At 37.4% G+C, this 24011-nt stretch overlaps 1 protein-coding gene across 1 annotated transcript in view; it reads left to right on the top strand.

Annotated features, from left to right (window-relative positions):
* The first annotated feature begins 5025 nt into the window (after window positions 1–5025).
* The window catches only part of LOC133209592 (transmembrane channel-like protein 1), a 56989-nt gene continuing 38003 nt past the window's right edge, over window positions 5026–24011 (top strand). Inside the window, exons 1-5 of the mRNA XM_061348291.1 lie at window positions 5026–5190; window positions 13281–13344; window positions 13406–13416; window positions 13480–13831; window positions 18655–18795. Coding sequence (XP_061204275.1) covers window positions 5151–5190; window positions 13281–13344; window positions 13406–13416; window positions 13480–13831; window positions 18655–18795 — 608 coding nt within the window. The 5' untranslated portion in view covers window positions 5026–5150. The remainder of the gene's footprint in view (window positions 5191–13280; window positions 13345–13405; window positions 13417–13479; window positions 13832–18654; window positions 18796–24011) is intronic.

Raw genomic sequence — 24011 nt, 5'->3', positions numbered from 1 at the left:
CCAGGCTGAACAGTCCCAACTTTCTCAGCTGATCTTCATATGGGAGGTGCTCCAGTCCCCTGATCATTCTCGTGGCCCTCCTCTGGACTTGTTCTAACAGGTCCATGTCCTTTTTATGTTGAGGACACCAGAACTGCACACAATACTCCAAGTGAGATCTCACGAGAGCAGAATAAAGGGGCAGGATCACCTCCTTGGACCTGCTGGTCACACTCCTTTTGATGCAGCCCAGGATACGGTTGGCTTTCTGGGCTGCAAGCGCACACTGAAGCTGGCTCATGTTCATTTTCTCATCGACCAGCACCCCCAAGTCCTTCTCCACAGGGCTGCTCTGAATCTCTTCTCTGCCCAACCTGTACCTGTGTCTGGGATTGCTCTGACCCAGGTGTAGGACCTTGCACTTGTCACAGTTAAACTTCATGAGGTTGGCATCAGCCCACTTCACGAGCGTGTCAAGGTCCCTCTGGATGGCATTCCTTCCCTCCAACGTATCAATCGAACCACACAGCTTGGTGTCATTGGCAAACTTGCTGAGGGCGCACTCAATCCCACTGTCCATGTCAGTGACAAAGATGTTGAACAATACCGGTCCCAACACCAGTTCCTGAGGGACACTACTTGTTACAGGTCTCCAGTCTGACACTGAGCCATTGATCACAACTCTTTGTGTGAGGCCATCCAACCAGTTCTTTATCCACCGAGTGGTCCATTCATCAAATTGATGTCTCTCCAATTTAGAGACAAGGATGTCATGTGGGACAGTGTCGAACGCTTTGCACAAATCCAGGTAGATGACATCAACTGCTCTACCGCTGTCCATCAGTTCTGTAGCCCCATCATAAAAGGCCACCAAATTGGTCAGGCAGGATTTCCCCTTAGTGAAGCCATGCTGGCTGTCACCAAGCACCTTGCTGCTTTTCATGTGCCTTAGCATACCTTCCAGGAGAATCTGCTCCAAGATTTTGCCAGGCACAGAGCTGGGACTGACTGCTCTGTAATTCCCTGGGTCATCCATTCTCCCCTTCTTGAAAATGGGGGTTATATTTCCCTTTTTCCAGTTGTCGGGAACTTCACCTGACTGCCATGATTTTTCAAATATGATTTTTCAAACTTAACCTCCAATTTTTCACAGAAAATTGAAATACCGTTTTTCAGAAATGTCACAAAAATTACAAATGCCTTCACAAAAATCATTGCAGATATATGTTGGAATTTTGTGTAGTTTTTTGACTTAGTTGTTAGATTTCGTGTTCCTTAGAAACCTAGAGACCTCTACCCAAATAAGGCTTTGTGCAAATAGATTTAAGCTGTACCTGTTTTCTCTGTGAATACTACTGTAGCATCAGAACAGGGTTACTTGTATTTCTGTTACATGGCATTCACTAATCAGTGTTCAAGAGCTGAGCACTGAATAGGGAATATTTGGAAAAGATGCAAGTCAGCTTTTAAAAGTTTCTTGTATTAAATTAATCAATCTGTCATTTAACTGTGCATTCCCACTCCTGCCCCCAGGTGCTACTGTTATCACCCAGCTCTGCTTGCACTGCTGCAGGATGGTGCCCTTCAGGGAGATTTTGACCCTTGTCCACCCTTGGCCCCTCCTGGTGCAGTCTCCTGCTGCTCCCAGGCATGACTGGCAGTAGAAAGGTGTGGGATAAATGAGCGTGGTAGACACAGATTTACAAGTTAATGCTGCTCATCTGATTCATTTGAATGCAGATGGTTAGGGAAAGATCCACCTAAGTATTACAATATATAGAAAAAGGCATTCTCACTGGCACAGCCACACATGTGGCTTCAACTTGTTTTTGTATCTGCTTGCAGAAATACCTGATTTGATCATGTCCTTCAACTGGGCAGAATATACATTTTATGTGTTGCAAACCAAACTGGCATTTTAAAATCCCATCTTGAAAAGCATCACCTTTTGCAACAAAGTCTGACAGAAAACCATTTATTGCCCTAAGTTTTGCAGTATGTTTAGAAACTGGTGGAAAACATTCAAACATGGAAAAATCAACATTCAAGGCATGTCACTGTGGTAGAGAGGGTTTACAGCTCGTGTGTAGAAGTGGCAGGAAAGAAATTACAGAGCTTGGTGCTTATTTCTCTGTGAAGAGGTTGTGGCTCTGTAACTTCAATGCTGATTACAAGCAAAATTGATGCTTGCAGATTTACTGAGGCACTAATGTTTGTGTCAAATGTAGTTACGTCATTGTTCTTTGGTGTCATCTTTATTTCCCTTGGATGTATTTATCTGGTTGGCAGATAGCTATCAAATGGGTTGTCAGTTTAGCGGTATAAGGAAGGGTATACAGGCCAATAATTTCCATTTCTCCTTCATTACAGGACTTCCTATGAGTTTCAGCTGTGGTAAAGGGAGAGTTGTGTATTTCTATCTTCATCTTTTGTGTACCATGCATGCTTCAACAGTTTGACTATACAATAAGTGTCTCTGGCAAGGAGATATAGATGTGAACAAAGAAAAAAATGTGGCATGTTTGCTAACAACATAAATTTTTGCAGTGTTCAACTCATTTAGGAATAAGCCCAGTTCTCAAACTGTCTGCACTTGGGCCATATTCATAATCTATTATATATTAAAAGCACTCTGTGTCATTCTGATTTGATTGTTATTAAATAGAATGAAATTAAATGAAAGGCCTTTTCTTTCTTTTTTTTTTTTCAAGACTAGTGTGCTGAGTACCTTGTGTAAATTAAAACCGTACATGTTCTCTATGCAATCGTTTGTACTGGAGAGACAGTAGGATGCTATGAGATTAAATTGGTACAGTTTGTCCTCAATCTCTGCTTAGCATTTGGTCTCCAAGGCTAAATAGAAATACAGGATATATCTGTGTGCTATGTTATGTCCAGTGGCAAGTCTGTCTTCAAAGATCTGCAGCTTCTTTCTGCCTCCTGACCCTGCCTGCCCTTTCCCACATCATGTCACAATTTCACTCCCCCATCTGTGCTAATGCAGTTGTTTCTGGTACTATGCTGTGGATGAGATCACAACACTAAGCTGACTTAAGAAAATTATTATTTGCTTTGATTAGCGACCCAATTTACAGGACAGCCCCATGGGGAGTTTTAGTGGTACACCAACAAGGGCAGCATGCATGAATACAGTTAACTCCCGCAGTCGCAAAAGTAAACCACAAATCAGACTGAATCTGGCTCTAAAGAGAGAATCTACTCTAAAAAGCTGCACTGTGGTATATTTAACTAACTTTGATCACTGTCTGAGTCAGGAGATCTTGAGAAACGAATAAAATGGAGTGTGGATCTATATCATAGGAAATGCTCATCCAGAGACCGCATTCAGACTGTGTATATGACCTTAATTGTTTATCTTTTTGAATACTGCCTTTGCATCTTTGATGTCCATTTAAATCCATTTTTTGGGGTAAGATTAATAAATCAGTCCTCAGTGTATGTCCTCTTCCTTTTTGTACATACAGTAAAATTTTTTCCAATGTGGCTAATAAATAAAAGTGAGGTATTATTAACTGAAATTTCTGCTGAAAACTTACATAGGTCCATTAAGGCTATGGTCCCAATTTGGCTTCCACTGCAAAACATCCTGTTACAATTCTTTCACTGCTTTTTTTCAAATACTTGAAGAATCATTAACTTGAAGGCCATGGTCATAATTCCTCCCAATATGTTCTTTCTAGTACTAAAGAAGTACCAAAGTCTACCAACTTTTAGAACATGATTATTCTTTTTCTGAGTTCTTAAAACCGTGGCTTATTAGACATGGCCTATAGATTTATATGTTTGCTTGTATTTCTTTTTTGCATTAGAAGCTTTTTCCAGGGTATATAAAAGCACAGGAGCTAGGATATAATGAGTAGCATGAAAATGTGGGAAAGGAAATAATAATAGTTCAGAAAAAATATTTTATAGAAAAAGGTGTAAGGCCTCTTATAATTGTATATGTAGAAGCAGTCTATTTGGGAATATTTGAAACATAAGATGTTAATGTTCTAGGAGAAACAGGATTAAATATCTGTATGTTTTTTGTCTGTAAATTGAATTTTAAGCCAGTCCAAACAACATCCACAAACTTTTTCAGCATTTTAAAAAATCCTCAATGCTAAAATTTAAAACTGAAAGATAAGGTAGCTGGCATCACTGGATAAATTTCCAGATAAACTTCCTTCAGACATCTGAATGACAGCTACAGAGGAAACCAAATGGCTTTCATAGCCATGTGGGTGAGAGGATCTAGAAACCATTCCGGAGCATCTAAGAAAGTGGGGTACTCTGCAGAATTCTACCCCCTTTTTCAGGCAGGATCATACTGAAAGAATTCCAGATGAGGAATGCTGTGGAAGCTATGAAAGAATTATCTAGTTAAATATAGTTTGAAAATTGCATTTCATGTTGTCTTATTTGTAATAAGTTGTTTCAAATCTTATACTTCCAAGCCTGACCTGTCTTGTTAATTACATTTGTTTCACCATCAAGCCTGTCAGTGTTGTAGATGCAAGGCGAATCAGGGTAAATTGTTAAACTTAGGAAGTAATCTGCATAAAGGCAGAAGTAAGGAATCTCAGTGAAACTGCAAGAAGATGTAAATATAAACCATCGGATCTATCAGCATCTGGCTCCTTTTGAGAAGATTTTTTTTTTTTTTTAATCAGTTGCAGGATGCTAAAGCTGTGCAATTTAAATATGTCTGAAGTAAAAGCTGTCTTTTGTGAGAAAAAAATTCCATTTAACTTCCTCTACATGCTGAAGTGTAGACCTGTACACAACATCAGAGTGTGCCTGTGTGGGCAATGTGGAACATCCTTGCTCAGGAAGGCACTTAAGGAGTTTAAACAGTGGTAATCATAAGTAGATACACTGCAGGAGAGTTTTTATTTTTTTCAGTAATAATTATAAAGAAAGTGAACCACTTCTTCCATTCTTTTGACCCTAGCATGCTAACTCTACATAGTAAACTAAACAGTCATGAAAAATTAATCACTTAGGAAATTAGTATCTTCTTATATTTCAGTCAGTGAAACTTCACCAGCGCCATCCGTTCAGTGACAGACAGGACGATGTTGATGTGGTACACTTTATCTTGATTCACTCAACCTTCAGCCGATCTCTTGTATAGGTGGCAGCCGGAGCAGCCCTGTGAAATAGTCACGATGCCTAAACATGAAAAGCCAAACGACACTGAAGAATATGGTAATTAAAACTATAATTACGCATCTCAAGCACATATTTTCTGCATGTAGCTCAGCAGAGTGCAAGTTCTGTTTTCTTGTTCTTTCTAATACAAAATCTCCTTTGCCACAATTCATTATCTTTTTGTTCATAAATGTGTTTTAATTGGCTTTTGAAAACAGCTTTGCTGTGTGAGTTGACTAGTTGTAGAATGGCAGTGTGGTTTTCCACTGGTTAGGAAATGAAAAGAGTACAATGACAGCCCTGTTACCTTACATTTGTAAGTACTTTTTAGGGAATATAAAGAATGCAAGGATTTGTCATGGTTTCTGTAAGCTGTACAAAGGTAATGTTTCCTTTTCTTATTGCTTTCAGTATTTGGTATGAAATGTCAAGCATTCTTCATAGTAAGATTAGTAACAGTATTTCTATATTGATACTGCTCTGTTCTGTACATAAGAAATGTTTTGAAGGATGATCATGCCTAATGGCTTATCCTGGAAAAGTGCAAGGGAACTCTTTGGTATGGTAAGTGCTTTCAGTTCTCATGGGCAATACTACTCAAAATATGGAACTTCTTCATATGGAACAGGCATGATCTTTCTCATCTTCAGCATGCGGCCTTATTCTAGACTGGTTTCTGCATTAGTTTATTAAGTCTTGCTAAGAAACAGGGCTGGTAGTACTAAACATTGCTTTATATATTTTTAATCCACTTTTGTAATAGGCAATAGTAATAAAATGCTTCAGCTTCCACAGAAAACATCAGAATGGACTGCTTAGCATTTCAGCAAAATATTACTGAATATGTAGTTCATTTTAAGAGTCCATCCTGCTTTCTTTCCTTTTATTGTCTGACCACCATCATCGCTTTTCCTCCCCATGTTTTTTTGCAAGTCCCTTTCCTGACCAATTTCATTTTCAAGCTGTGCATGCTGATGGAGCTCATTTTAACATGAGAGAAGCACAGAATTTAACATTGCACAGCCAAAATACCTCCCAGCTTCAGCAAAATTTTTACCTGAGTAAGAAACAAAACTAATATGACCATAGAACATATGTATTTTTTCATTTTCTAATGAATAAGTTCTTAGAATATCAAGGTTCTAAGTTTACCATGAATACCTGCCTTCTACTTGCAGGTATCTAACTGACTTGATTTAATTTCTGTTCAGTGACTTTATTATTCATTCAAATAATAGGGTAGCATTCCCACAGTGAACAAAAACCACATCTCTTAATTGGAGAAGGTTGGATCATGAACACTCTTTGCCACATTTTGCTTGAAAATTTATCTTGTACTTAATATGTAATAAAATATAACTACCTTAATGTCTGCTGTTTGGATATTTAGAGATGAGGTGATATGAGCAAATTCAAGACTCCATCTTGATCTAAGATTTAAAAAACAGGAGCTCCATTATAAGTAACTATGAGATGCTTTCAGGATGTGGTTCTCCATCCACTTTTGATTTAAAATGTTACAAGTGCTGGAGTTAGCACAGAATCAGGTACAAATCTAGTAACAATTTCTTTACAGGAGGTTTTGCTTTGTTATTGACAGAAGGCCCTAAGGAATATTCTTGCAAAGAATGGATGACAGTTGCAAGAATGCAGTTTGATATCTGTTTGATATCCGTAGCTATCTGCTGTTTGATATCTGTAGCTCTAGTGAAGCTGAAGCCCTCATTTGGACATTATTATTGGTTCGTAACATGTCTTCTGAAAATCTATGATAGTAGGAGATATATGATTTATTACTCTAAATTCATGAGTATGAATTCATTGTTCTAGGCGTCTCCTACAGGAAGACAGGGCACAAATCTTCAGAGCAGATGTTTAAAAGAGATCAGATGGAATGTACTTTTTGTCCTTTAAAAATAACAAAGAGAATATCTGGTGAGCTGGTCAGCTGTAGGTATCAACCTTAAAAGAGATGTCTTCTCATGAGGTAGTCAAAAATCCAATTGACTTTGGATACATCAAGAATGCCACATTTGTATCTTGAACATAACAACCTGTTTTCTCCATACCTAACACGTTCTTCCCGTGTTAACAGTACTATGAATGACTCACAATAAGCTAAGTATGTCATTTTTCAGAACATGAAAAAGTCAGATTGGTATGATTTACTGCATTTCCACACTCCTCAAAATGCACTGGACACTCAATATTCTGATCCTAATTCTTGCAGTAAAGACTGCAATGAAAATGAAAAATTGTCTACCAGCAGGACATCTGTGTGATGAAGACACAATGCAAGCATGATTTCTCCTTGTTGTTTTATTATAGCAACCAATAGGTCCTTCAAGCTTGTCACATCTCTAGTCTTGGGTAGGAAAAAGCACTACCTGGTTAGGTCTTTGTCTGGCCCAGGTAGGGTTGTGGAGCTGTATCCATAATGATGATGTAAAACACAGTGGCCTGGAAACTTTTATGCATGCTTTCCTGAAGGGGGTGAAATAATGAGGGGATTCTCACTCAATTATCTTCCTCCTGTAACTTCTGTGGGTTTTATAAAAGCAAAATCAGATTTGGCCTAAAATTCTTGGACTGAATTGTGCAATAAAATTATTCATCCCTGAAGGGGAATTTTGCCTAAGAGAAGTCCTGACCCACAAACAGAAGAAACACTCAAACCTTATGATGTGTAAATACAGCCCAGAAGTAAACTAAAGATAGGAGAGTGTTATCAGATTATGTGCCCAAAGCCAGCCACAGTGCCAACTTGATCTGTGCTAGCTCTATCTCTGTTGTTTTAGTAGAACATTTGTAATTTTCCTTACCAGTGGAAAACAGATGAGAAATCTATGGATGTGAATTGAATGGATTCCATTTGTTTCCTATTGTCCTTATGTTAATTTTCAAACACTGACTGAGCTACAGTAAGTTGGGAAAATTGTCCTTACTGGCAATCTACAGAGATGAAAAGTTTATTGTCCCACAGTCAATTTCTGGAAAATCTTTGAGTATAGAACTTTGCAAGCCACAGTTTGTACATTAATACTAATGAGTCTTTGGAGACACTAGTTGCTTTGTGACATTGTAGTATAAATATTTTGCCTACATTAGTATTTACAACCTTGCTAATTTAGGTGCAGAAAAGTAAGCACTATATTTGCTAGTGTAAGTGTAACTGTATAGGAGTTAGTTTACTTCATAAATTCTTAACTATTGCTGGACAGGATATTTTTTTGGGCACTGATTTTCATTTTAGTCTATTGGAAGAAACAAATTCAACATCGTCTGGGAAAAAGATAGAAGAAAAATCAAGCATGGCCTGAAATACTAAGCATTCTGGTTGTTCTGTAAATGTAATTTTTATTTGCAATTTCTGTGGGTCAAGTCCACTTCTCCTATGTCTAATGTGGGCCAAGTTATTTTTCCTGGTGTTTGGAAATACTCTAAGAGGATGGGATCTACATTGTTAAAGTCTTGAATATTGGATCTTGAAGCCTGCACAAGTTCACTCTTGCCATATATGTTCTTCAAAATCATGGCATGTTGTTTTATTGTGTTACACAGCTGTTACTTCTGGTGGCATTTATCCTCACAGAAGTGTTGCAAGACACTCGCATATTTACATGATCAGAAAGAATAGTATGAAAATGTATGTAAATATCTAAACTTGAATATTACACAACTTTTCCTGCTCCTTTTGAGTAGTACTTCGCATGCATTAATTGTCTGATAAGCTTTTGTGTTACTGACATACCTATATGTTGGACAACTGGTTTATTATCTGTCTATGCTAATGTCTTTCTGGCACTGAAAAAATTCCATCATGTTCTAGACCAGGGGAAGGCACAATAATTGCTTTCAAAGCTCTATCTGCATATGATTCAGTTCATTGGCTTGACAATTAATTAGTAAAATAAAAATTAATTTTATAACATATATAAAAGGTCTGAATGCGTTTTTTGACTTTCAGATTACTTTGCATATCACTGATTTGTGGGGTTTTTTTTTGTTGTTTTTTTTTAAGACACCAGCACACAGAATTGCTTAGCAGCTGCCAGTTTTAGATAGTAGTAATGTGAGCAGTAGTATTACAACGGAGGGCCATATTTTACTGGGTAGTTACAAGAATCATTACTCCTCTCACAGTGAAAAGTCAAGGAAACTATGTCAGTGTAAAACAAGTTCTAAAAATTCCAGAACATGAAATCTGAATAATACGCTCTGATAAGTGGTGTACAAACAACCTGGGAAAACAAGGTAAAGTTAAAACAGCACCCACAGTCTGCTAAATGGACACCTCATGTAGTGAAAAGTCCCATGGTTTCGTACTTTTTTTTCTGGCCTTAATTGCCAGCCAGTACTTCAACATTTTGATCTTTCTACCGAGCTGTCTGATATTCTGTCTTCACTGCAGTCTGTGACTTACAGGTTAGTCTGAGCTCATATTCAGGACACCCTCCTTTAGTCTTGTTGGCTCATCTGTGGCTATAGTCTAAAACATAAATAAGACTTCAGGTAAAACGATAGCTTACTCAGATTACACTTTCCCTGCCCTTAGTCTAGAAAGATGAGAAAGTTTCCCTTAAACTACTGTGGAAAAAAAAAAATTCAGAAAGTGATTGGGTTTCCTAGAGTATAAACAGTTATGGAGTATAGCTCCAAATATGCTCAATGATATATGTGTCATTAGGGCAGGATAATGTATCCTGGAATATGTAACTACTGAGCAATGGTTGCTCTGGGTCACATAAACTGAAGTTATCTGACTCAAAGCCTAATAATCTGATACTAGCCCTATGAATATTGATACCGTGAAGAAATGAGGTCCTATCAATCCTTTTCTGGAACAAGAAGTAGTTTTAGATGGTGCTTTAGTGAGACATAGTTGATTTTAGAAGAAGATTCACTGAATTTTTGATAACTGGGATCACATGAAGATCTGTTTTAAAAAATAGAAGACAGGTATATCAGCCTAAAAAGATCTTATTTATTCCTGCAACAGAGACTGCACATTCTTATTTTGACAAACCAGAGATGAAAAGTGGTAATCAGTTTTCTTATAGGATGATAATACAGTGCCTGAGGAATGCACTTTGCACTTTACTGTTTCTCTGCGTTGTGATTTATAGAAAATTTAAATGTAGTGCTAAACTGCATTTGGATTTAGTGACACCATGAATTGTAATTTGTGTGTCACTGAAATGCTTCTCCAGTAATTCAGTAAGACGGGGTTTGCCACAAGTACCTAAAGTGCTGAGTTATGAGCTGCCTAGCCTCTTGCCTTCCTATGTAACTCACATGAATGCATGCATATTCCCTATGCAGAATAGACCTTAGGGATGTTAAAACTCCTTCACCCCCCCTCCCAAGCGATTTTGTTCCTCCTTGGTGTGATAGCACCTGCTATTATCACAGCTGACACAAGGGAGAAACATTTTACCCTGAGCTTCAGCTTTTATCCTAGTGACACAGCTCATGACACAGAGTATGAGAAAACTGGAAGAGCCCTCCTTGGATTCCATCTTCTTTAAAAAAAATACTAGGACAATGCTTTCCCTGTCATAGCTCAAGACTCGGGAGGGTTCCCTTCTTCTATGGATACACCAGAATACGGACAGACGTCTAATATTCTTTATATCTACATGTTTCATCTCTATGTAAGCATGAGGCTGTGGAGGCTGGAATGTTCTAAAGCTCAGTTTGCAGTTATAATTTCAAATTTTCGCAGAAATAGTTTTGAAGCTGCACTAGTGCTTGTTTAGTCTGTCTGTAGTACCCCCCTCTTCTGGCTGCCTGATTCCATGTAATCACTGGTCATGTTTTCTACTGGTCAGGGCCTGTTTTGTGGCAATATATACTTCCATTTGATTTTATGCGACTTCTTAATTTCTTCAAAAACTTCTTCAATTTGAACCTCATCATTTAAGTGAAAAAAAAAAAAAGACATAAACATATGAAGTCTCTTTTCAGATACACTCCCCTCTAGTATTGTTCCACTATTTTCTTCGAGCACCCTGAAATCTAATTAGTTATTTTACCTGAAATACTGGATTCAGGTATATTTCCCTTATGCTATTAGAATTAATTAAAACCCAACAGCTCCCTTCTGCCCTGCCTAAGTAACTGTTGCATAGTCCATTGTCACTTTCACTGTTATGTCAATAAGAGGTCAGCTGAACTACGAAAACGCTTCTCACTGCTAATGCATGTTTCAGTACGTATGATAAATCTGCAGCTGTTTGCTTGTTATATGACCTCATCAGAATCTGCAGTGAAGCCAATCTTATACCACTGAAGTGCTTTCCCGGGAATTTCTGTTTGCCTGGAGGAGATCAGCAACAGCATTAGTTGCAATAAAAGACCATGCCCTATTGTTGCATGCAAAGTATATCTTTAGAAGTGTCTGTCTTCATCTTTGCAAGCTTTCAATAGTGGCGTAATGATCTTTGTCAAATGGAGATCCTGTTACTGTCAGCAGCAGAAGGCATATGTCCAGACAGAACAAAGAAGCACTTATTTTCACATTCCACTGATGATATTCAAGGATAATATCCTTGTGCAGTGTTAAAAAATTATTGTGCAGACAGTGTAGAAATTGTGGAAAATGTAATTACAATGAAATATTTTGTGCAGGGAATTTAGACTCCTGACATATATCCCAGTTCTAAAATGCATGCCAAATTCTGGATATTAACCCTTTGCCCATTATTGCACATAGTGAAACAAGACCCTAGATTTCTTCTTGTTTGCATCCTTACAAATTGTACTGCTTTTTTTTTTGATACTACGTAAAGCTAAGATGTTGTGCCTCAACATTTATCTAGCAATTCCTAGAAAAATCAATTTGTGTATAAATTTTTGATAAATCATTATAAATAAAATTTATAAAAGGAACTAGGGAGCTAGAGTGGAGAAAGAGAGAATATAAAGAAAAAATAAAAGTATCAGATGAGTGTACAAGGAAGATAACTCTAATATCTTGCCTGAAAAATGCAACTGTAGAGATCATGACATGTCACCTGCCCCGTCTTACAGAGGGAAAATTAGACAACTTACATCTGGAACATACATGGCATAAAGGACAGCTGCCTTTTTCTATTCATGGTAATACTTACTAGTCTTCTCATTACTCTCCTTCTACCATATATTTCTATGTAATCCACTGATAGGTCTCAAGAGCTGTCACACATGTACAAGCTCAAAGAAACCTCAAGAGAGCCTATTACCTGCTGGCTTCTCAAGTATTAGTTAGATTGCTTATGAAGAAACATTGCTGGTGAATACTAATAGCAGTTTCCAGAGTGGTATGTTCAATATTTGCAGAATTAACTAAATATTATGAGGTATTTAGTGTATATGAAAGAGGGTAGTACTTTTTGAATTGGATACCTTCCTAGTTTTTGATGGATGGCAGAGACAACATCTCTTACTGAACTCATTGAGACTGAAAAGCTTCAGCAAGAGATCTACCAAATCAAAGATGTTTCTGAGCAGAAATACTACTTGCTTCTGTTAACAGGCTCTCTAGAGTCTCCAACGTTTTTATCATCTTCTGAGTGGTAGAACAGGACTGTGGTACAGCATACAAGTGACCTGGGGTCAACTTTTGTCACTGTGCTTAGGGATTTGGTTGCTGGAACTGAGAGTTAGTATTCTGCTTCTGGGACTGAGCTCTTCAGCCATACTGCCTCTATGAAGCTTCATGCTGTTCAGCCTGTCAAATCAGAAAATGATTCTTTTAATCTTCTTTCATATCAGATAGTGCTTATCTTTCATATGCTCAAGAAAATCTCTGAGAATTGTCTGAAAAGCATTTTAATTTTCCTTGTTCTTTTACCCAAATGGTAGGCTATTGTGCTTCTTTTTGAATGTCTTCCTGCCCTGCATATTTCTTCCACAAAATGGAGATTGTCATGACATTACTTTGGATCTTACTTATTTGAGTGCTGAAGGAATGTGCAACTATTGTTTCTGCCTTCATCTTATTTTTCGAAAACTACGTTTTTGAAAACCATATTCCAAAAAGCTGGGTCTGTGAAATGGTGCAAAGGAGTACCAATGCGGTAATTGCCAAGAATGTCTTGAAAACCCTGCATTCCTAATGACTGATCCACACTTCACATGCACTGGCCTTTGTTTTCATTCCACAGTGGGCAGTGATGTTGACAATGAAGAAGGGAATGCAGATGAGAATGAAGAAAATGTCAAAGGTCAGTAATGTTAATTACTTTGTAAGGCCATATCAGATGTTTTCTGATTATCTGCAAGAATGAAGGAGGAGGAAAAGTCTCCTTCTAACATATTGCCCTCTCTCATGTGTTTTTTTCCCCTCCATCACAGATAAAGGAGGGAAGAGAGCAACACCGAGAACCAGAAGGGGACATGCTAGAGGGAGAGCCAGGTGTGGTGGTGAGGAGGATGATGATGATGAAGATGGTACAAGGAGAGCTGGGCATCGCAGGAACAGAAATCGTAGAGGACGTGGACGAGCAGCTAGAAATGAGGGCAGTGACTCTGAAGGAGACCCTACCAGGAAGAAACAGGCAAATGAGAAAACCACGGAAGGTGGTGAAGAGGAAGATGAAAAAGGGGGTAAAAGTGGGAAAGGCAAAGAGAAGAAACAGGACAAAAAGCCTGATAAGAAAGGGAAAAAAGAGAAGGCCAACAAGAAAAAGAAAGACAAAAAGAAATCAGGATCTGGGTAATTCAATTTTTTTTTTTATTTTTTTTTTATATATAAGACCATAGTTATCTTATATGAAACCTGCTTTCATTTATAGCTGAGAAATACCTGTAGTCAATATGACTCCCTTGCTCATTATAGCCCAGCTAGAACTGGAAAGATACCTTTTTCTTTCTGCAGTGAAGAAATGATGGCTGAATGTAAATGGAAAGCTCCCACAAATCCATATCCACTTCAGTAGAATAAAGTCAGGGTCACAGGTCCAGGGTGGGACCTCAGGAAATGACCAGTCAGGCCCTTCTGTGACTTCTGATACCCTGAGGATTAGGTCAAATCTGGACACGTAGAATAGGAACTCAAGCCAGGGTCACCCTTATTATAGTTAAATATCCTAAGTTTATGAGCAGCTCTCTGTAGAATGCATGTAAAAATAACAGAGGAGAGAAGCAAATAACAGAAAGATGTGACAACAGGTAAGACCCCTCCTACTTTTTCCTTTCATCAAAACTAAAATTCCCCAACCCCCAAGATGATAAACCTGCAAACACCCAAGGTCTAGTTTTATTTCCAGTGCAGAACTAAAATCTTAACACTTTTCACAGCATGAAGTTCTTTTTTCACAGTCAGGTTTGAGTTAGCTTTATATAAGAAGATCACTGGAATTGTGTATAATGGAGCAAATGCAGCTAGGCACACATCTCAGTGGAGACGAAGGGAGATTCCACTTCCCTCATTCAGCATTTGCTACAGCTGTTTGTATTCCCAAAGGCATCAATGGAGAGCTCAGCAGGAGTAAAAGGAAAGAAGGAAATACAGTGAGACATTCTGTTGCATTTATTTATCCATGATCCCATTTCAGTACACTTCTACTTCATTTCCCTTCCCTAAAAGAGTGCCTACCATCTTTCTTTTTCATAAGCTGGCTCTTCACTGTGGTGCCAATCATAGCCCTCTTCAATTTCCTGTACTCATACAGCAACAGTCCTAAATGGGTCAATCCATGTTCCTTTGCTTATTATTGTATTCCATTGTATGCATTTACTGAACATTAATTAAAAAAAAAAAGCCCCTGAAAATATAAAACTTAGTGAGGGCACAATGTTTTTAATTATCTTCCAAAGTTCTTAACATTAAAATACATGTTTCAGCTACTTAGAAATGCTACCTAGATTGACATTTTTCTTGGAGTAGTAAGCATAATGTTTAAGAAAAACCTGATGGATCTCTGGAATATACCTCAAAAACATTATATTATTTTTTTACTTTTTAGGGGACCAGCTGGCAAGAATGCAGAGAAATAAATATAAGAATATTTTAAAAGATTTTTAAAAGAAAACCAGAAAATGTAAGAAATGAAGGAAAATAGGCTGGTGGTCAGTTCAGCTGTGATTCAGACAAAGGATTTGTAAACCTTCAGTTCAGAAGAGAAGGGTGACAGCATAGAAATGAAACCTCTCTAGCAAGTTCATGAGGACCTATCACAGCAAATGCTTCCTACTGTTTAAATGTAAACCTTGCTGTTGTAGCTATTAAATAGCCAAGACATTTCAGCATGAAAAGCATGACAAAAGTAAAATAAGAAATTGAGAAAGAAAAAATAACCAAACAGGAAAAAAAAAAAAGAAAAAGAGAAAAAAAGAAAGTAAAACTAAATGTGATACTATTCCACACAGGGTGTTAATATTGAATTTGCTACTTCATTGTGGCTTTTGCCACATTATCCCAAAAATATCTGTGATAAATTGCTCGGTATAGACTCACTGTGAAGGACTATGATATCCCTAGGTTGAAAAGCTATATTCTTTATTGGCTAATTGTGACTGATTGGTCTTAGGTGGAAACCGTATGCAGTCACTTAAGATAAAAATCCCCAGAGAAGGAAACATATTCTGCCTAGCCTGTGCAACTTCTGGTTTTATTGTGTAGCTCTGTATGTGAGCAGATCAACTGTTTAGTAGAATTACTCCAGAGTATAAAGCTTATGCTTTTCCAGCTGTACATGGAAGATTAAAGCAGTACAAGCACTGCATCTTCTTGCTAGCAGGAACATTGCTGAAGAGCACTAAATGGAAGGGGATATTATGAAGATCATCAATAAACAATAGAATTTTCACACACACACACACACACACACACACACACACACACACACACACACACACAAATTAGTCAAATTTATTCACTCATCACTCCAGCCTCTTAAAGTCCTACCAGTCATTTCCTTGAAAATCTCCAAGCTCCAAGAAAAACATTTCACCTTATTTTTTACCTCTATAAAATGGCGTTTACAAAATACCATTTGACAAGTAGATGCTTCCATAAAGAGGAAATGAAACTAGAACCAAAATACAGATTTGTAATATGAGCATAAACCAAAACACAGTTTGATGATATGAGCAGTTTCATTATGTGTGTCATTTAAGGATGCACCATTGATTTCAACAGCTCCACTGACTTAGAAAAAGATGCATTGTATGGATTGAATTGGAGTCAAGGAAGATCAGGGCTTGATGTGAAACCTTTTAGTGATGTTTTATGCTCTGTGATAGCCTGAAGGTCACAGTAAATCTTTTTGCCCTTCAGATGTACAAATCACAACCTTTCATGAAAGGTATCCTGGCTTGAATCTCTCAGTGTTCAATCACTTGAGCTAAAGGCAAAATCTTCTGTAACCATATGAAGTTTGACTCTGTAGTGTAAACACTCTTCAAAATACTGATTTTTAAAAATGCTTAGAAATTTGGAATGTTATTATTTTCTTGGTTCCAAAGGAAAGTGAAAAATTAAAGATGAGATATGTTTACAAAGACAAAACTGTAGCTGGCAATGGGAGAAAGAGCCAGTATTATTCCTATTTTACCTCTTGTGTTCTGCCCAGATTCTTTTCCTCTGTAAACTCACTGCATCAGCACTTACCACTCATATTTCCCACTGCAGTCTTGTAAAACTGCATGTTTCCATTTTGTACAACCCAACAATCTTATTTCTTATTTATAAGGAAATCCTCAATATTGGGCACATTCCTGCCTGCCTGTAAATGTAAAATGCAAACCAGCTGATTGTAAAAGATATTGATTTAAAGGTCTCTCAAAATCTGACTGTTTTAATCCTTCTGTTCTTAAAGACATGACTCGTTCTTCATTATAATGCCTCAAAATCGTGTGCACGAATATTTTTATTTACCTTCATCAGTTTGTCTTAAATTTTCATATAGTTCTTAACTTGCTGGTTGCAATACTGGGATAACAATAGATCTGCCCAGTGTTCAGTAGCAGTCCTTTCTGTAGATTTATATTTTCTGTGGCACAATTTTTTATCATGAGATCTTGTGGCTAATGGGTTCAACTTTCTAACATGACAGTCTTTTCAATAACATTTGAGTCTTCAATAGCAGGGCATCTGATAACTATGAAAGCCTCTTTCTTTCCTTTGCCAAGTTACTCCTGCATATCTGAAATTTTTAAACTGATCTCTGGTATCGTGTGCTATAGTGATGTATATTTCATGAAACTGAAGATGGATGACCAATGACATACTTGTTTTTTGCTGTGTTGCGAGAATTTTGCTTTTATTGTAATTGTTTGTTTTAAAAATTTTCATTCATATTCTTGCAGATAAACTCTTTTGTCCTTTATGTCATACAGATAAGCCGTTTGACCTTTATGTCACACTGTTTTGGTCAAAGAAGAAGAAGTTTATAATTTTTTAATTATGGAGAGGATAGAAACTATGCAATTAGGTGACTTAAGTAATGAAACATTCAGCTTTGACTTCAGATTTTGAATATCAAACCCTCAGAAATATAAATTATAAGCAAAACAATCTGAAAACTATTGCTTGATAAAGTCTTAATGAGCTGTTCCAAAACAATCTACAAAATATATATATATATATATATATATAAAGCAGTACGTTTTCAAACATTCAAAACAAAAAAAGAAGGCAAAGAAAGGCAAAAGAGAAACAGAAATGTATTGAACTGTTTTTACTAAGAGCTCAATGGCAGTCATTGCTGTCAGCTTTTTAGGACAGGAATTTAGAGTCTAATAATTTCCTTTTTATTATTTTTCTGTTTGCTGGTGTAAGAAGAGGAAACACTTGTTGCTAATGATTTGTTACATACAATTATGAGATGTAAGATTGCTCACAGAAAAGGATACTATGCAAGTTTTAGGGAAAGTGGCCGTTGCTTTCCAAATGCTTTCCAAATCAATGTTTTCCAAAGCTGCTACAAACCGGTGCATGCAGAAGTTCAGATTACAAACACAACACATCTGGAGATGCCAAATACTATTGTGTCTGCTTACCTCAAGTGGTAGGACACATCAAAACCTTGCTGCTACGTGGCTTTGAATCCTTCCCATCTCTGAAATGCTACTGCCTTGATCAGTGGATGGGCTGTTCATCAGGCATTTAAACTTGTCTTTGCTGTGGCTGTGGCATCTCTTCTCATTCTTGTGGCACACTGCAGTGGGGTGAACAAGTTCATTTTTATGGCCTCAGTCAAGTTTCCTCACATGACTGAATTTAAGTTGAACTCTTAGGAGGCTGGTTAATCCTGAAGGAACAATCGGTGGCTGTCAGACACTTCCGCAGGAGCCCTGCCCACTCTCCATGGGATGCTCTTAGTGTAGTGCTGGTTCAGTGGTAGCTCTGCACTTTGTGTGTGGGCTTTGCCTTTCATACTGAAATTAACAAGTCTAAGTGAACTGTGTCCTCCCCCCTGTGCAACTGTGAAGGCATTTGTCTAGGTCTGAAGAAGAATTAACACCAAGCTTCAGTGAATACTTCTGTCCTTTCTGAGTTTTGGTGATGTTTTTTCTTCCTGCTTTTGTTTGAAGCTCTGATTCTGACTCTGAAGAGGAACCAATTACAGAGGAGGAATTGGCCAAGTTGAAAGAAGAGGTAGAAGAAAAAAAGAAACTAATTGCCACACTACGAAACAAGCCATGGAAGATGAAAAAGAAGTTGTCTGTCCTGAAGTATGATTTGATTACTATAATGAGTATCTGCCATCCTGCTTTGCACTTCGCACTGTTTTTCTGAACTTTTAGGGTTTTTTTTAGACATACTGGTATAATTAACTTCAAACCACCTCTAATCTCTCTTTTCCATCGTGTGCTTTCACAGAAAGTGGAAGTAAATGGCATCGCAGATCAGGGCTTTCTTGTCTCTGTAAACCTGAAATGAGATATGAAAAACAAATATTTTTCCTGTTTAAATTTCCATTACACCACCCTCTAAAATCTTTCATGTTTCTTGAGTTAGGAAAATTTGATAAATTCTTCCATGAATAAATTTAATATTCAAGAAAAATGATGCTATTTCAAGAATACCTCAAGATTACTGGGGTAGGAAGAGAGGATTTATATTTCTTTTTTAACTTTTTGGAAAGAATAACAGATTTTTTTTTTTTTTACTTACAAAAAAACAAACTAATTGGAAAATGATTAAAATGATCTCATGCATTTTAATGTATGCCACACATAAAACTACATAGCAAACCTATCACTCTATTTTTTTTAAGGTTAAAAATTACGTTTCCGGCAAACAGAGGTAACTGGGTAAACACAGAAAACTTTATTCGTTTGCCGAAACTGCCAAAATTATTTTTTGCTCCTCTGTTTTGAATAACTCATTTGCTGTGATACATAGTCCAAGGGCAGTCCAAAGAGACTTCTGGGCTTTGGTTGGTAACGGAGGTTGGAGCAGAGACAATTTTTCCTTCTGTCCTTCCAGTTGTGGGTACTACAGGCTGCTGATCAAGGGGAGCCTATTGACAAAGCTTTCTTATTCCAGTTGCAGGAGGCATCATGCTTGCAGGCTCTTATCCTGCTGAGAGACTTCACTAACACCCAGCATCAATACAGACTGGTGGATGGAGGGATTGAGAATAGCCCTGTGGAGGAGGACTTGGGTGTACTTGTGAATGAAGGCTAGACATGAGCTGCCAGTGCATGCTTAAAGCTCAGAAAGCCAGTAATGTCCTGGGCTGCATAGAATGAGGCATGGACAGCAGGCAGAGAGAGGTGATTCTCCCACTCTGCTCTGGTGAGACCCCAGTTGGAGTACTACATCCAGCTCTGGGGCCTCCACGTAAGAAGGGCATAGACCTGCTGGAGAGGGTCCAGAGGAGGGCCACAAAATTGTTCAGATCTGGAAGACCTCTCCCATGAAGAGAGAATGACTGAGAGAGCTGAGTTTTTTACCTTGGAAAAGAGGAAGTTCTAGCAATCCTCAGTGAATGCTACACTGCTGTACATTTTTTGTCTCTGAGGTGGGCTTTAAACCAGTAGTGAATTTTCAAACTCCTACCCTTGTTGTCTGCCTTTTTATCTTAATGACTTTTTTGCTCATATTCAGGGTGGAGTGGGCCTTGTACATTCAGCATGGGCAGCAACTGTACCTAAGAGTCGATTAGTCTAGTAACTTCTAAATTCTTATATTTATGAAATCTAGCCTGGAAACTAGACAAGCATTCCGCTTTATTTGCTGACATTAGAAGATTTGTTTTAGTAAACAAGATGCATCAATGTGTTTTTACAGCAGTTTGCAAAAATGTTTTTTTTTTTTTTAATCCTTTGCTACAGCCCTCTCTGAAGAAGGCCTGGAAGCATAATATCAGCTGATCTATACTAGAAAAATGTGTATTCCAAAAGCAAGTTACAGTTCTTCAGATCAGTTTATTTATTTTGAATCTACTTTTAGTAACTTAAGAATTACATTTATTACTATGTTTCTCTGTCAAATAAAATTTCAATAATAGTCACCTTTTATTTAGAGTGTTGCAGTTCTGGCGGAGTCCTGCATATATCAGCAGAGGAAATATATAAATTCAGCATACATCTGGAATGAAAAAATAAAAGCTAAAACCCAATTATTTGGTGACATTTTTAAACCTGAGTGCTGAGAATTAGGCCTTTAAATCTGTGTTTAGCGTCTTAAAAGAAAATAAAGGAATTAGAAAGCACTCAGAACTTTTAAAAAGTTGAGCCCAATCATTTACATACCAAAATAGAATCAGAGACTAATTTTTCTAGGGTCCTGTTTATGTAATTGTCTCTCTGTAGTCTAACTTCAACTAAATTGCAATGTAACGCAGTGTTACTATACTGCTTAAAATAAGAAGTAATATCTAATCAATGAATGGGATTTTACGACTGTAGTTGCAGAAGTGCTTATATCAGGACTTTTCAGGGAGTCTGTGTATTTGTTTTGTATTTTAGCAAGACATATAAGATTTATACCAGAATCATTAGTTGGATTGGCATTATTCATGTACCTGTGAAAAATGGACAAACTTTGTCTTAAAGTCCTTAAACCTGTAAATCAATAGTGTGACTTTGAGTACCCTTATATGAGCATCTCTTCTTGTTGAAAATTTTGGTCAACATTTATTATTAGCAAATATTTCTTTGTCATCCACTTCTTCCTCTGTGCAAGATTTAGGGTATTATGGGGTATGGGGGGAAAAAAAGAAACCTATCTAGCTTCTTAGAGATAGAACAAGAAATGTCCCTAAGGTCCTTTCCAGCCCTAACTATTCTATGATTCTATGTTTCTATGATTCTAATTTTTTTTTTTTTTTAAGAAATGTTAATTTGTCAGAGCTCTCCCCTATTTTGGGGTAAATTCCACTTAATTTTGTGTTATAAGAAATTGATAAGTAAGTATAGGGTAGGAAAGATTATTTGTATTTAGCTCTAGTTACCACTTGGTAAAATAGTTAAACTTTTCCTTCAGTCTTTGTTCTTAAAATGCATGAATGAACAATAACTTTAGAACACAGATGCAGAACTATATGGTATCTATAAAATGCCTTCTGTCAAGACCTAGCTTAAATGGCATTCTTAATAGAGCTGCACTGGCAAATTAGATCAGCTCTAATTTCTAATTTACATCCCTGTGTCTTGAAAGATGCATTTCAAACAGCCCCTGATTGTTCTCTGAAGAACCATAGCTGAAGAAACTGCTCTGCTGCAGAGTGTTCCTCTGCAGTTTGAAGCTGAACTGTACTGGCACTGTCAGACTCTCACCTCACCTTGAGGTCAGATCGTTACAGGTCTGGAGATGTGAAAAAAGTGAGGAACAAGCCCTGAAAAGGTGTGCAGGAAACTGCATCACCATTCTCCAAACTCTGAAGAAACAGAGGTTAAGCTGTGGGATGGGGACATAGTGGTCTGTGCTGGTGAGAGCATACATGCACTTGGAGTCCAGAAAGGTTTTCTTGTTCTCTTCATTTTTTTTCCTACTGGTTTAATGGTTGGTGAGTACTGCTGTTGTGTCTTTTCAATGGGAGGTAATTTTTCCTCTTGATGCTGCCTACTCAGGCAACCTTTTGGCCAGGACAAAATAACCTGAAGAGCCAATAGACGATAATGACTATCAATCATTACTTACAACACTGAGATTTAGAAAGGGGAATAAACTGTTGAAAATATTTTTGGATTAGAAAAAGACACAAAAAATAAAACTCATGGGCACTGCTTCAACTGTTGAAATTGGAAAACCTCCAGGGAAAGATATCCTAATTTACCTCTAAGGGTTTGATTTTTGGGGACTGCATCCCTGTCTGTTCATTCTCTTGGTCAGGTTTTGCACAGGTATGAAGGAAAGGGAAGGTTTAAAAGCCGTGCTACTGTGTTTGGCTCTGCTATACATATTTCACTCCCCTTATTAGTGTGTATACCTGTTTGGATGGCCAAAGTTTGTGCTATAGAATACCAAAGGCTAGTAACAACTACACAGTTTGTATCCACCAGCAAAGCCTATTATGTTACCATATAATCAGAGACCTGAACACAAGTCCAGAAATGTACCAATAGAGGTCTTACTTTAAAGCCAGTTAACAAACTATCACAACAAGCAAAATGACAATATAAAAATTAAAAAAGCAGTCAAATATCAAGCTTAGGCTTTTTAAAGGACTTCCAATTAAATACAGATTTAAAGAGAGACATGACAACTTTTTGGCTTTTTCTAAGAAAAACAGTAAAGAGCAGAGTAGTCTCTGCTTCATCTGCCAGGGAGAGAATATAATGTGGCAATTTTTCAGTATTTCTTAACGTCGTTTATTTTATTACATGACTTAGATTACCCATCAAAACAGATGAATTGGAAAGGAAATATTTTAAAGTATATATACAAAACCCAAAGATACATAAGGTACATGTGTGGGATGGCGGAATTTTCTCATCTTTGGATGCCCTCTTTGTACTACAGTGAATCAGTATTTTATCTCTCTTACTATGGACATACTGGATGTTCTGGAGGCCAGCTGGGTATTAAATAACACCATAATTTGCCCATTATTATCACTGAACTGCTTTTCAAGTGAGCTGTGCCTGACAACAGTTGTTTTGCAGTCAGTTTTTAGCCAATCTTTTTAAGAGTTGAAGAAGTCCTGGGTAATCAGTATTAATAAGACATTTCTTTTTAATGAGTTTTTGGATCTTGGAGACTGAAACCTTCCTGAACTGTTACTGAAAAATGTGAGCAATCCACTTGAATCCTATTCATTAGCAACAGCCTCTGAGAGCTGTAATGCATCCTCCCTCTGCAACACTGAAGTGCCCATAGCACTGTACACCTAGCACTTTGGGAGCTGTAACTCCACACCTGGTATTAATAATTAACTCTGGCTTCTATGGGACAATAATGCCTGACCCCATGCAACATTTATTAGTTCCTTGTGTCTGTAATTCAATTAATAAGGTTTCTCAGAAGCTTCTTTAAATTCACGGTTAGCTAACGGGGCACACTTTGGCCTATCTTGTAATATAGATAATTTACCTATAACACATGATACCAGTGATTACAAAGCTCAGTTTTGTTGCTCTGTGTTGGTTTTGACACGTCCTCATGTTAGTGAAGTTTCATTACTTCCAAATAGGTAAGCATAGACATGTATGTGGCTTTGGATGTTGTTGTGATTTCTAAAACAGTTCTGTGGGTTCAGAACTGCTTTTTATTGCTTGATCATTCTTCCTGTCTTCACATTTTATTTTTAAATGGAGAAATGGAGGAAAGGATAATGTGTGTCAAAGTCTGCAGGCATGTACAAACAGAAGTCTTTCAGGGAGGTAGTTTAGAATTCAAGTTAGAAACCTGAATAATATTTAAGAAAAAAAACCACTTGTCACAGACTCTGAAAGGACACTGCAAGCCTGTTGCCTGGCTGAATCATTCCAAGTTGTTC

Source organism: Neopsephotus bourkii, unplaced genomic scaffold, assembly GCF_033783945.1.
Source record: "Neopsephotus bourkii isolate Nb327-2 ecotype Australia unplaced genomic scaffold, CSIRO-AGI_Nbou_v1 NB_350, whole genome shotgun sequence".
NCBI classification, from domain to species: Eukaryota; Metazoa; Chordata; class Aves; order Psittaciformes; family Psittacidae; genus Neopsephotus; species Neopsephotus bourkii.
Note: the sequence above shows the minus strand (reverse complement) of the source record. Positions and strands in the feature narration are given on the sequence as shown.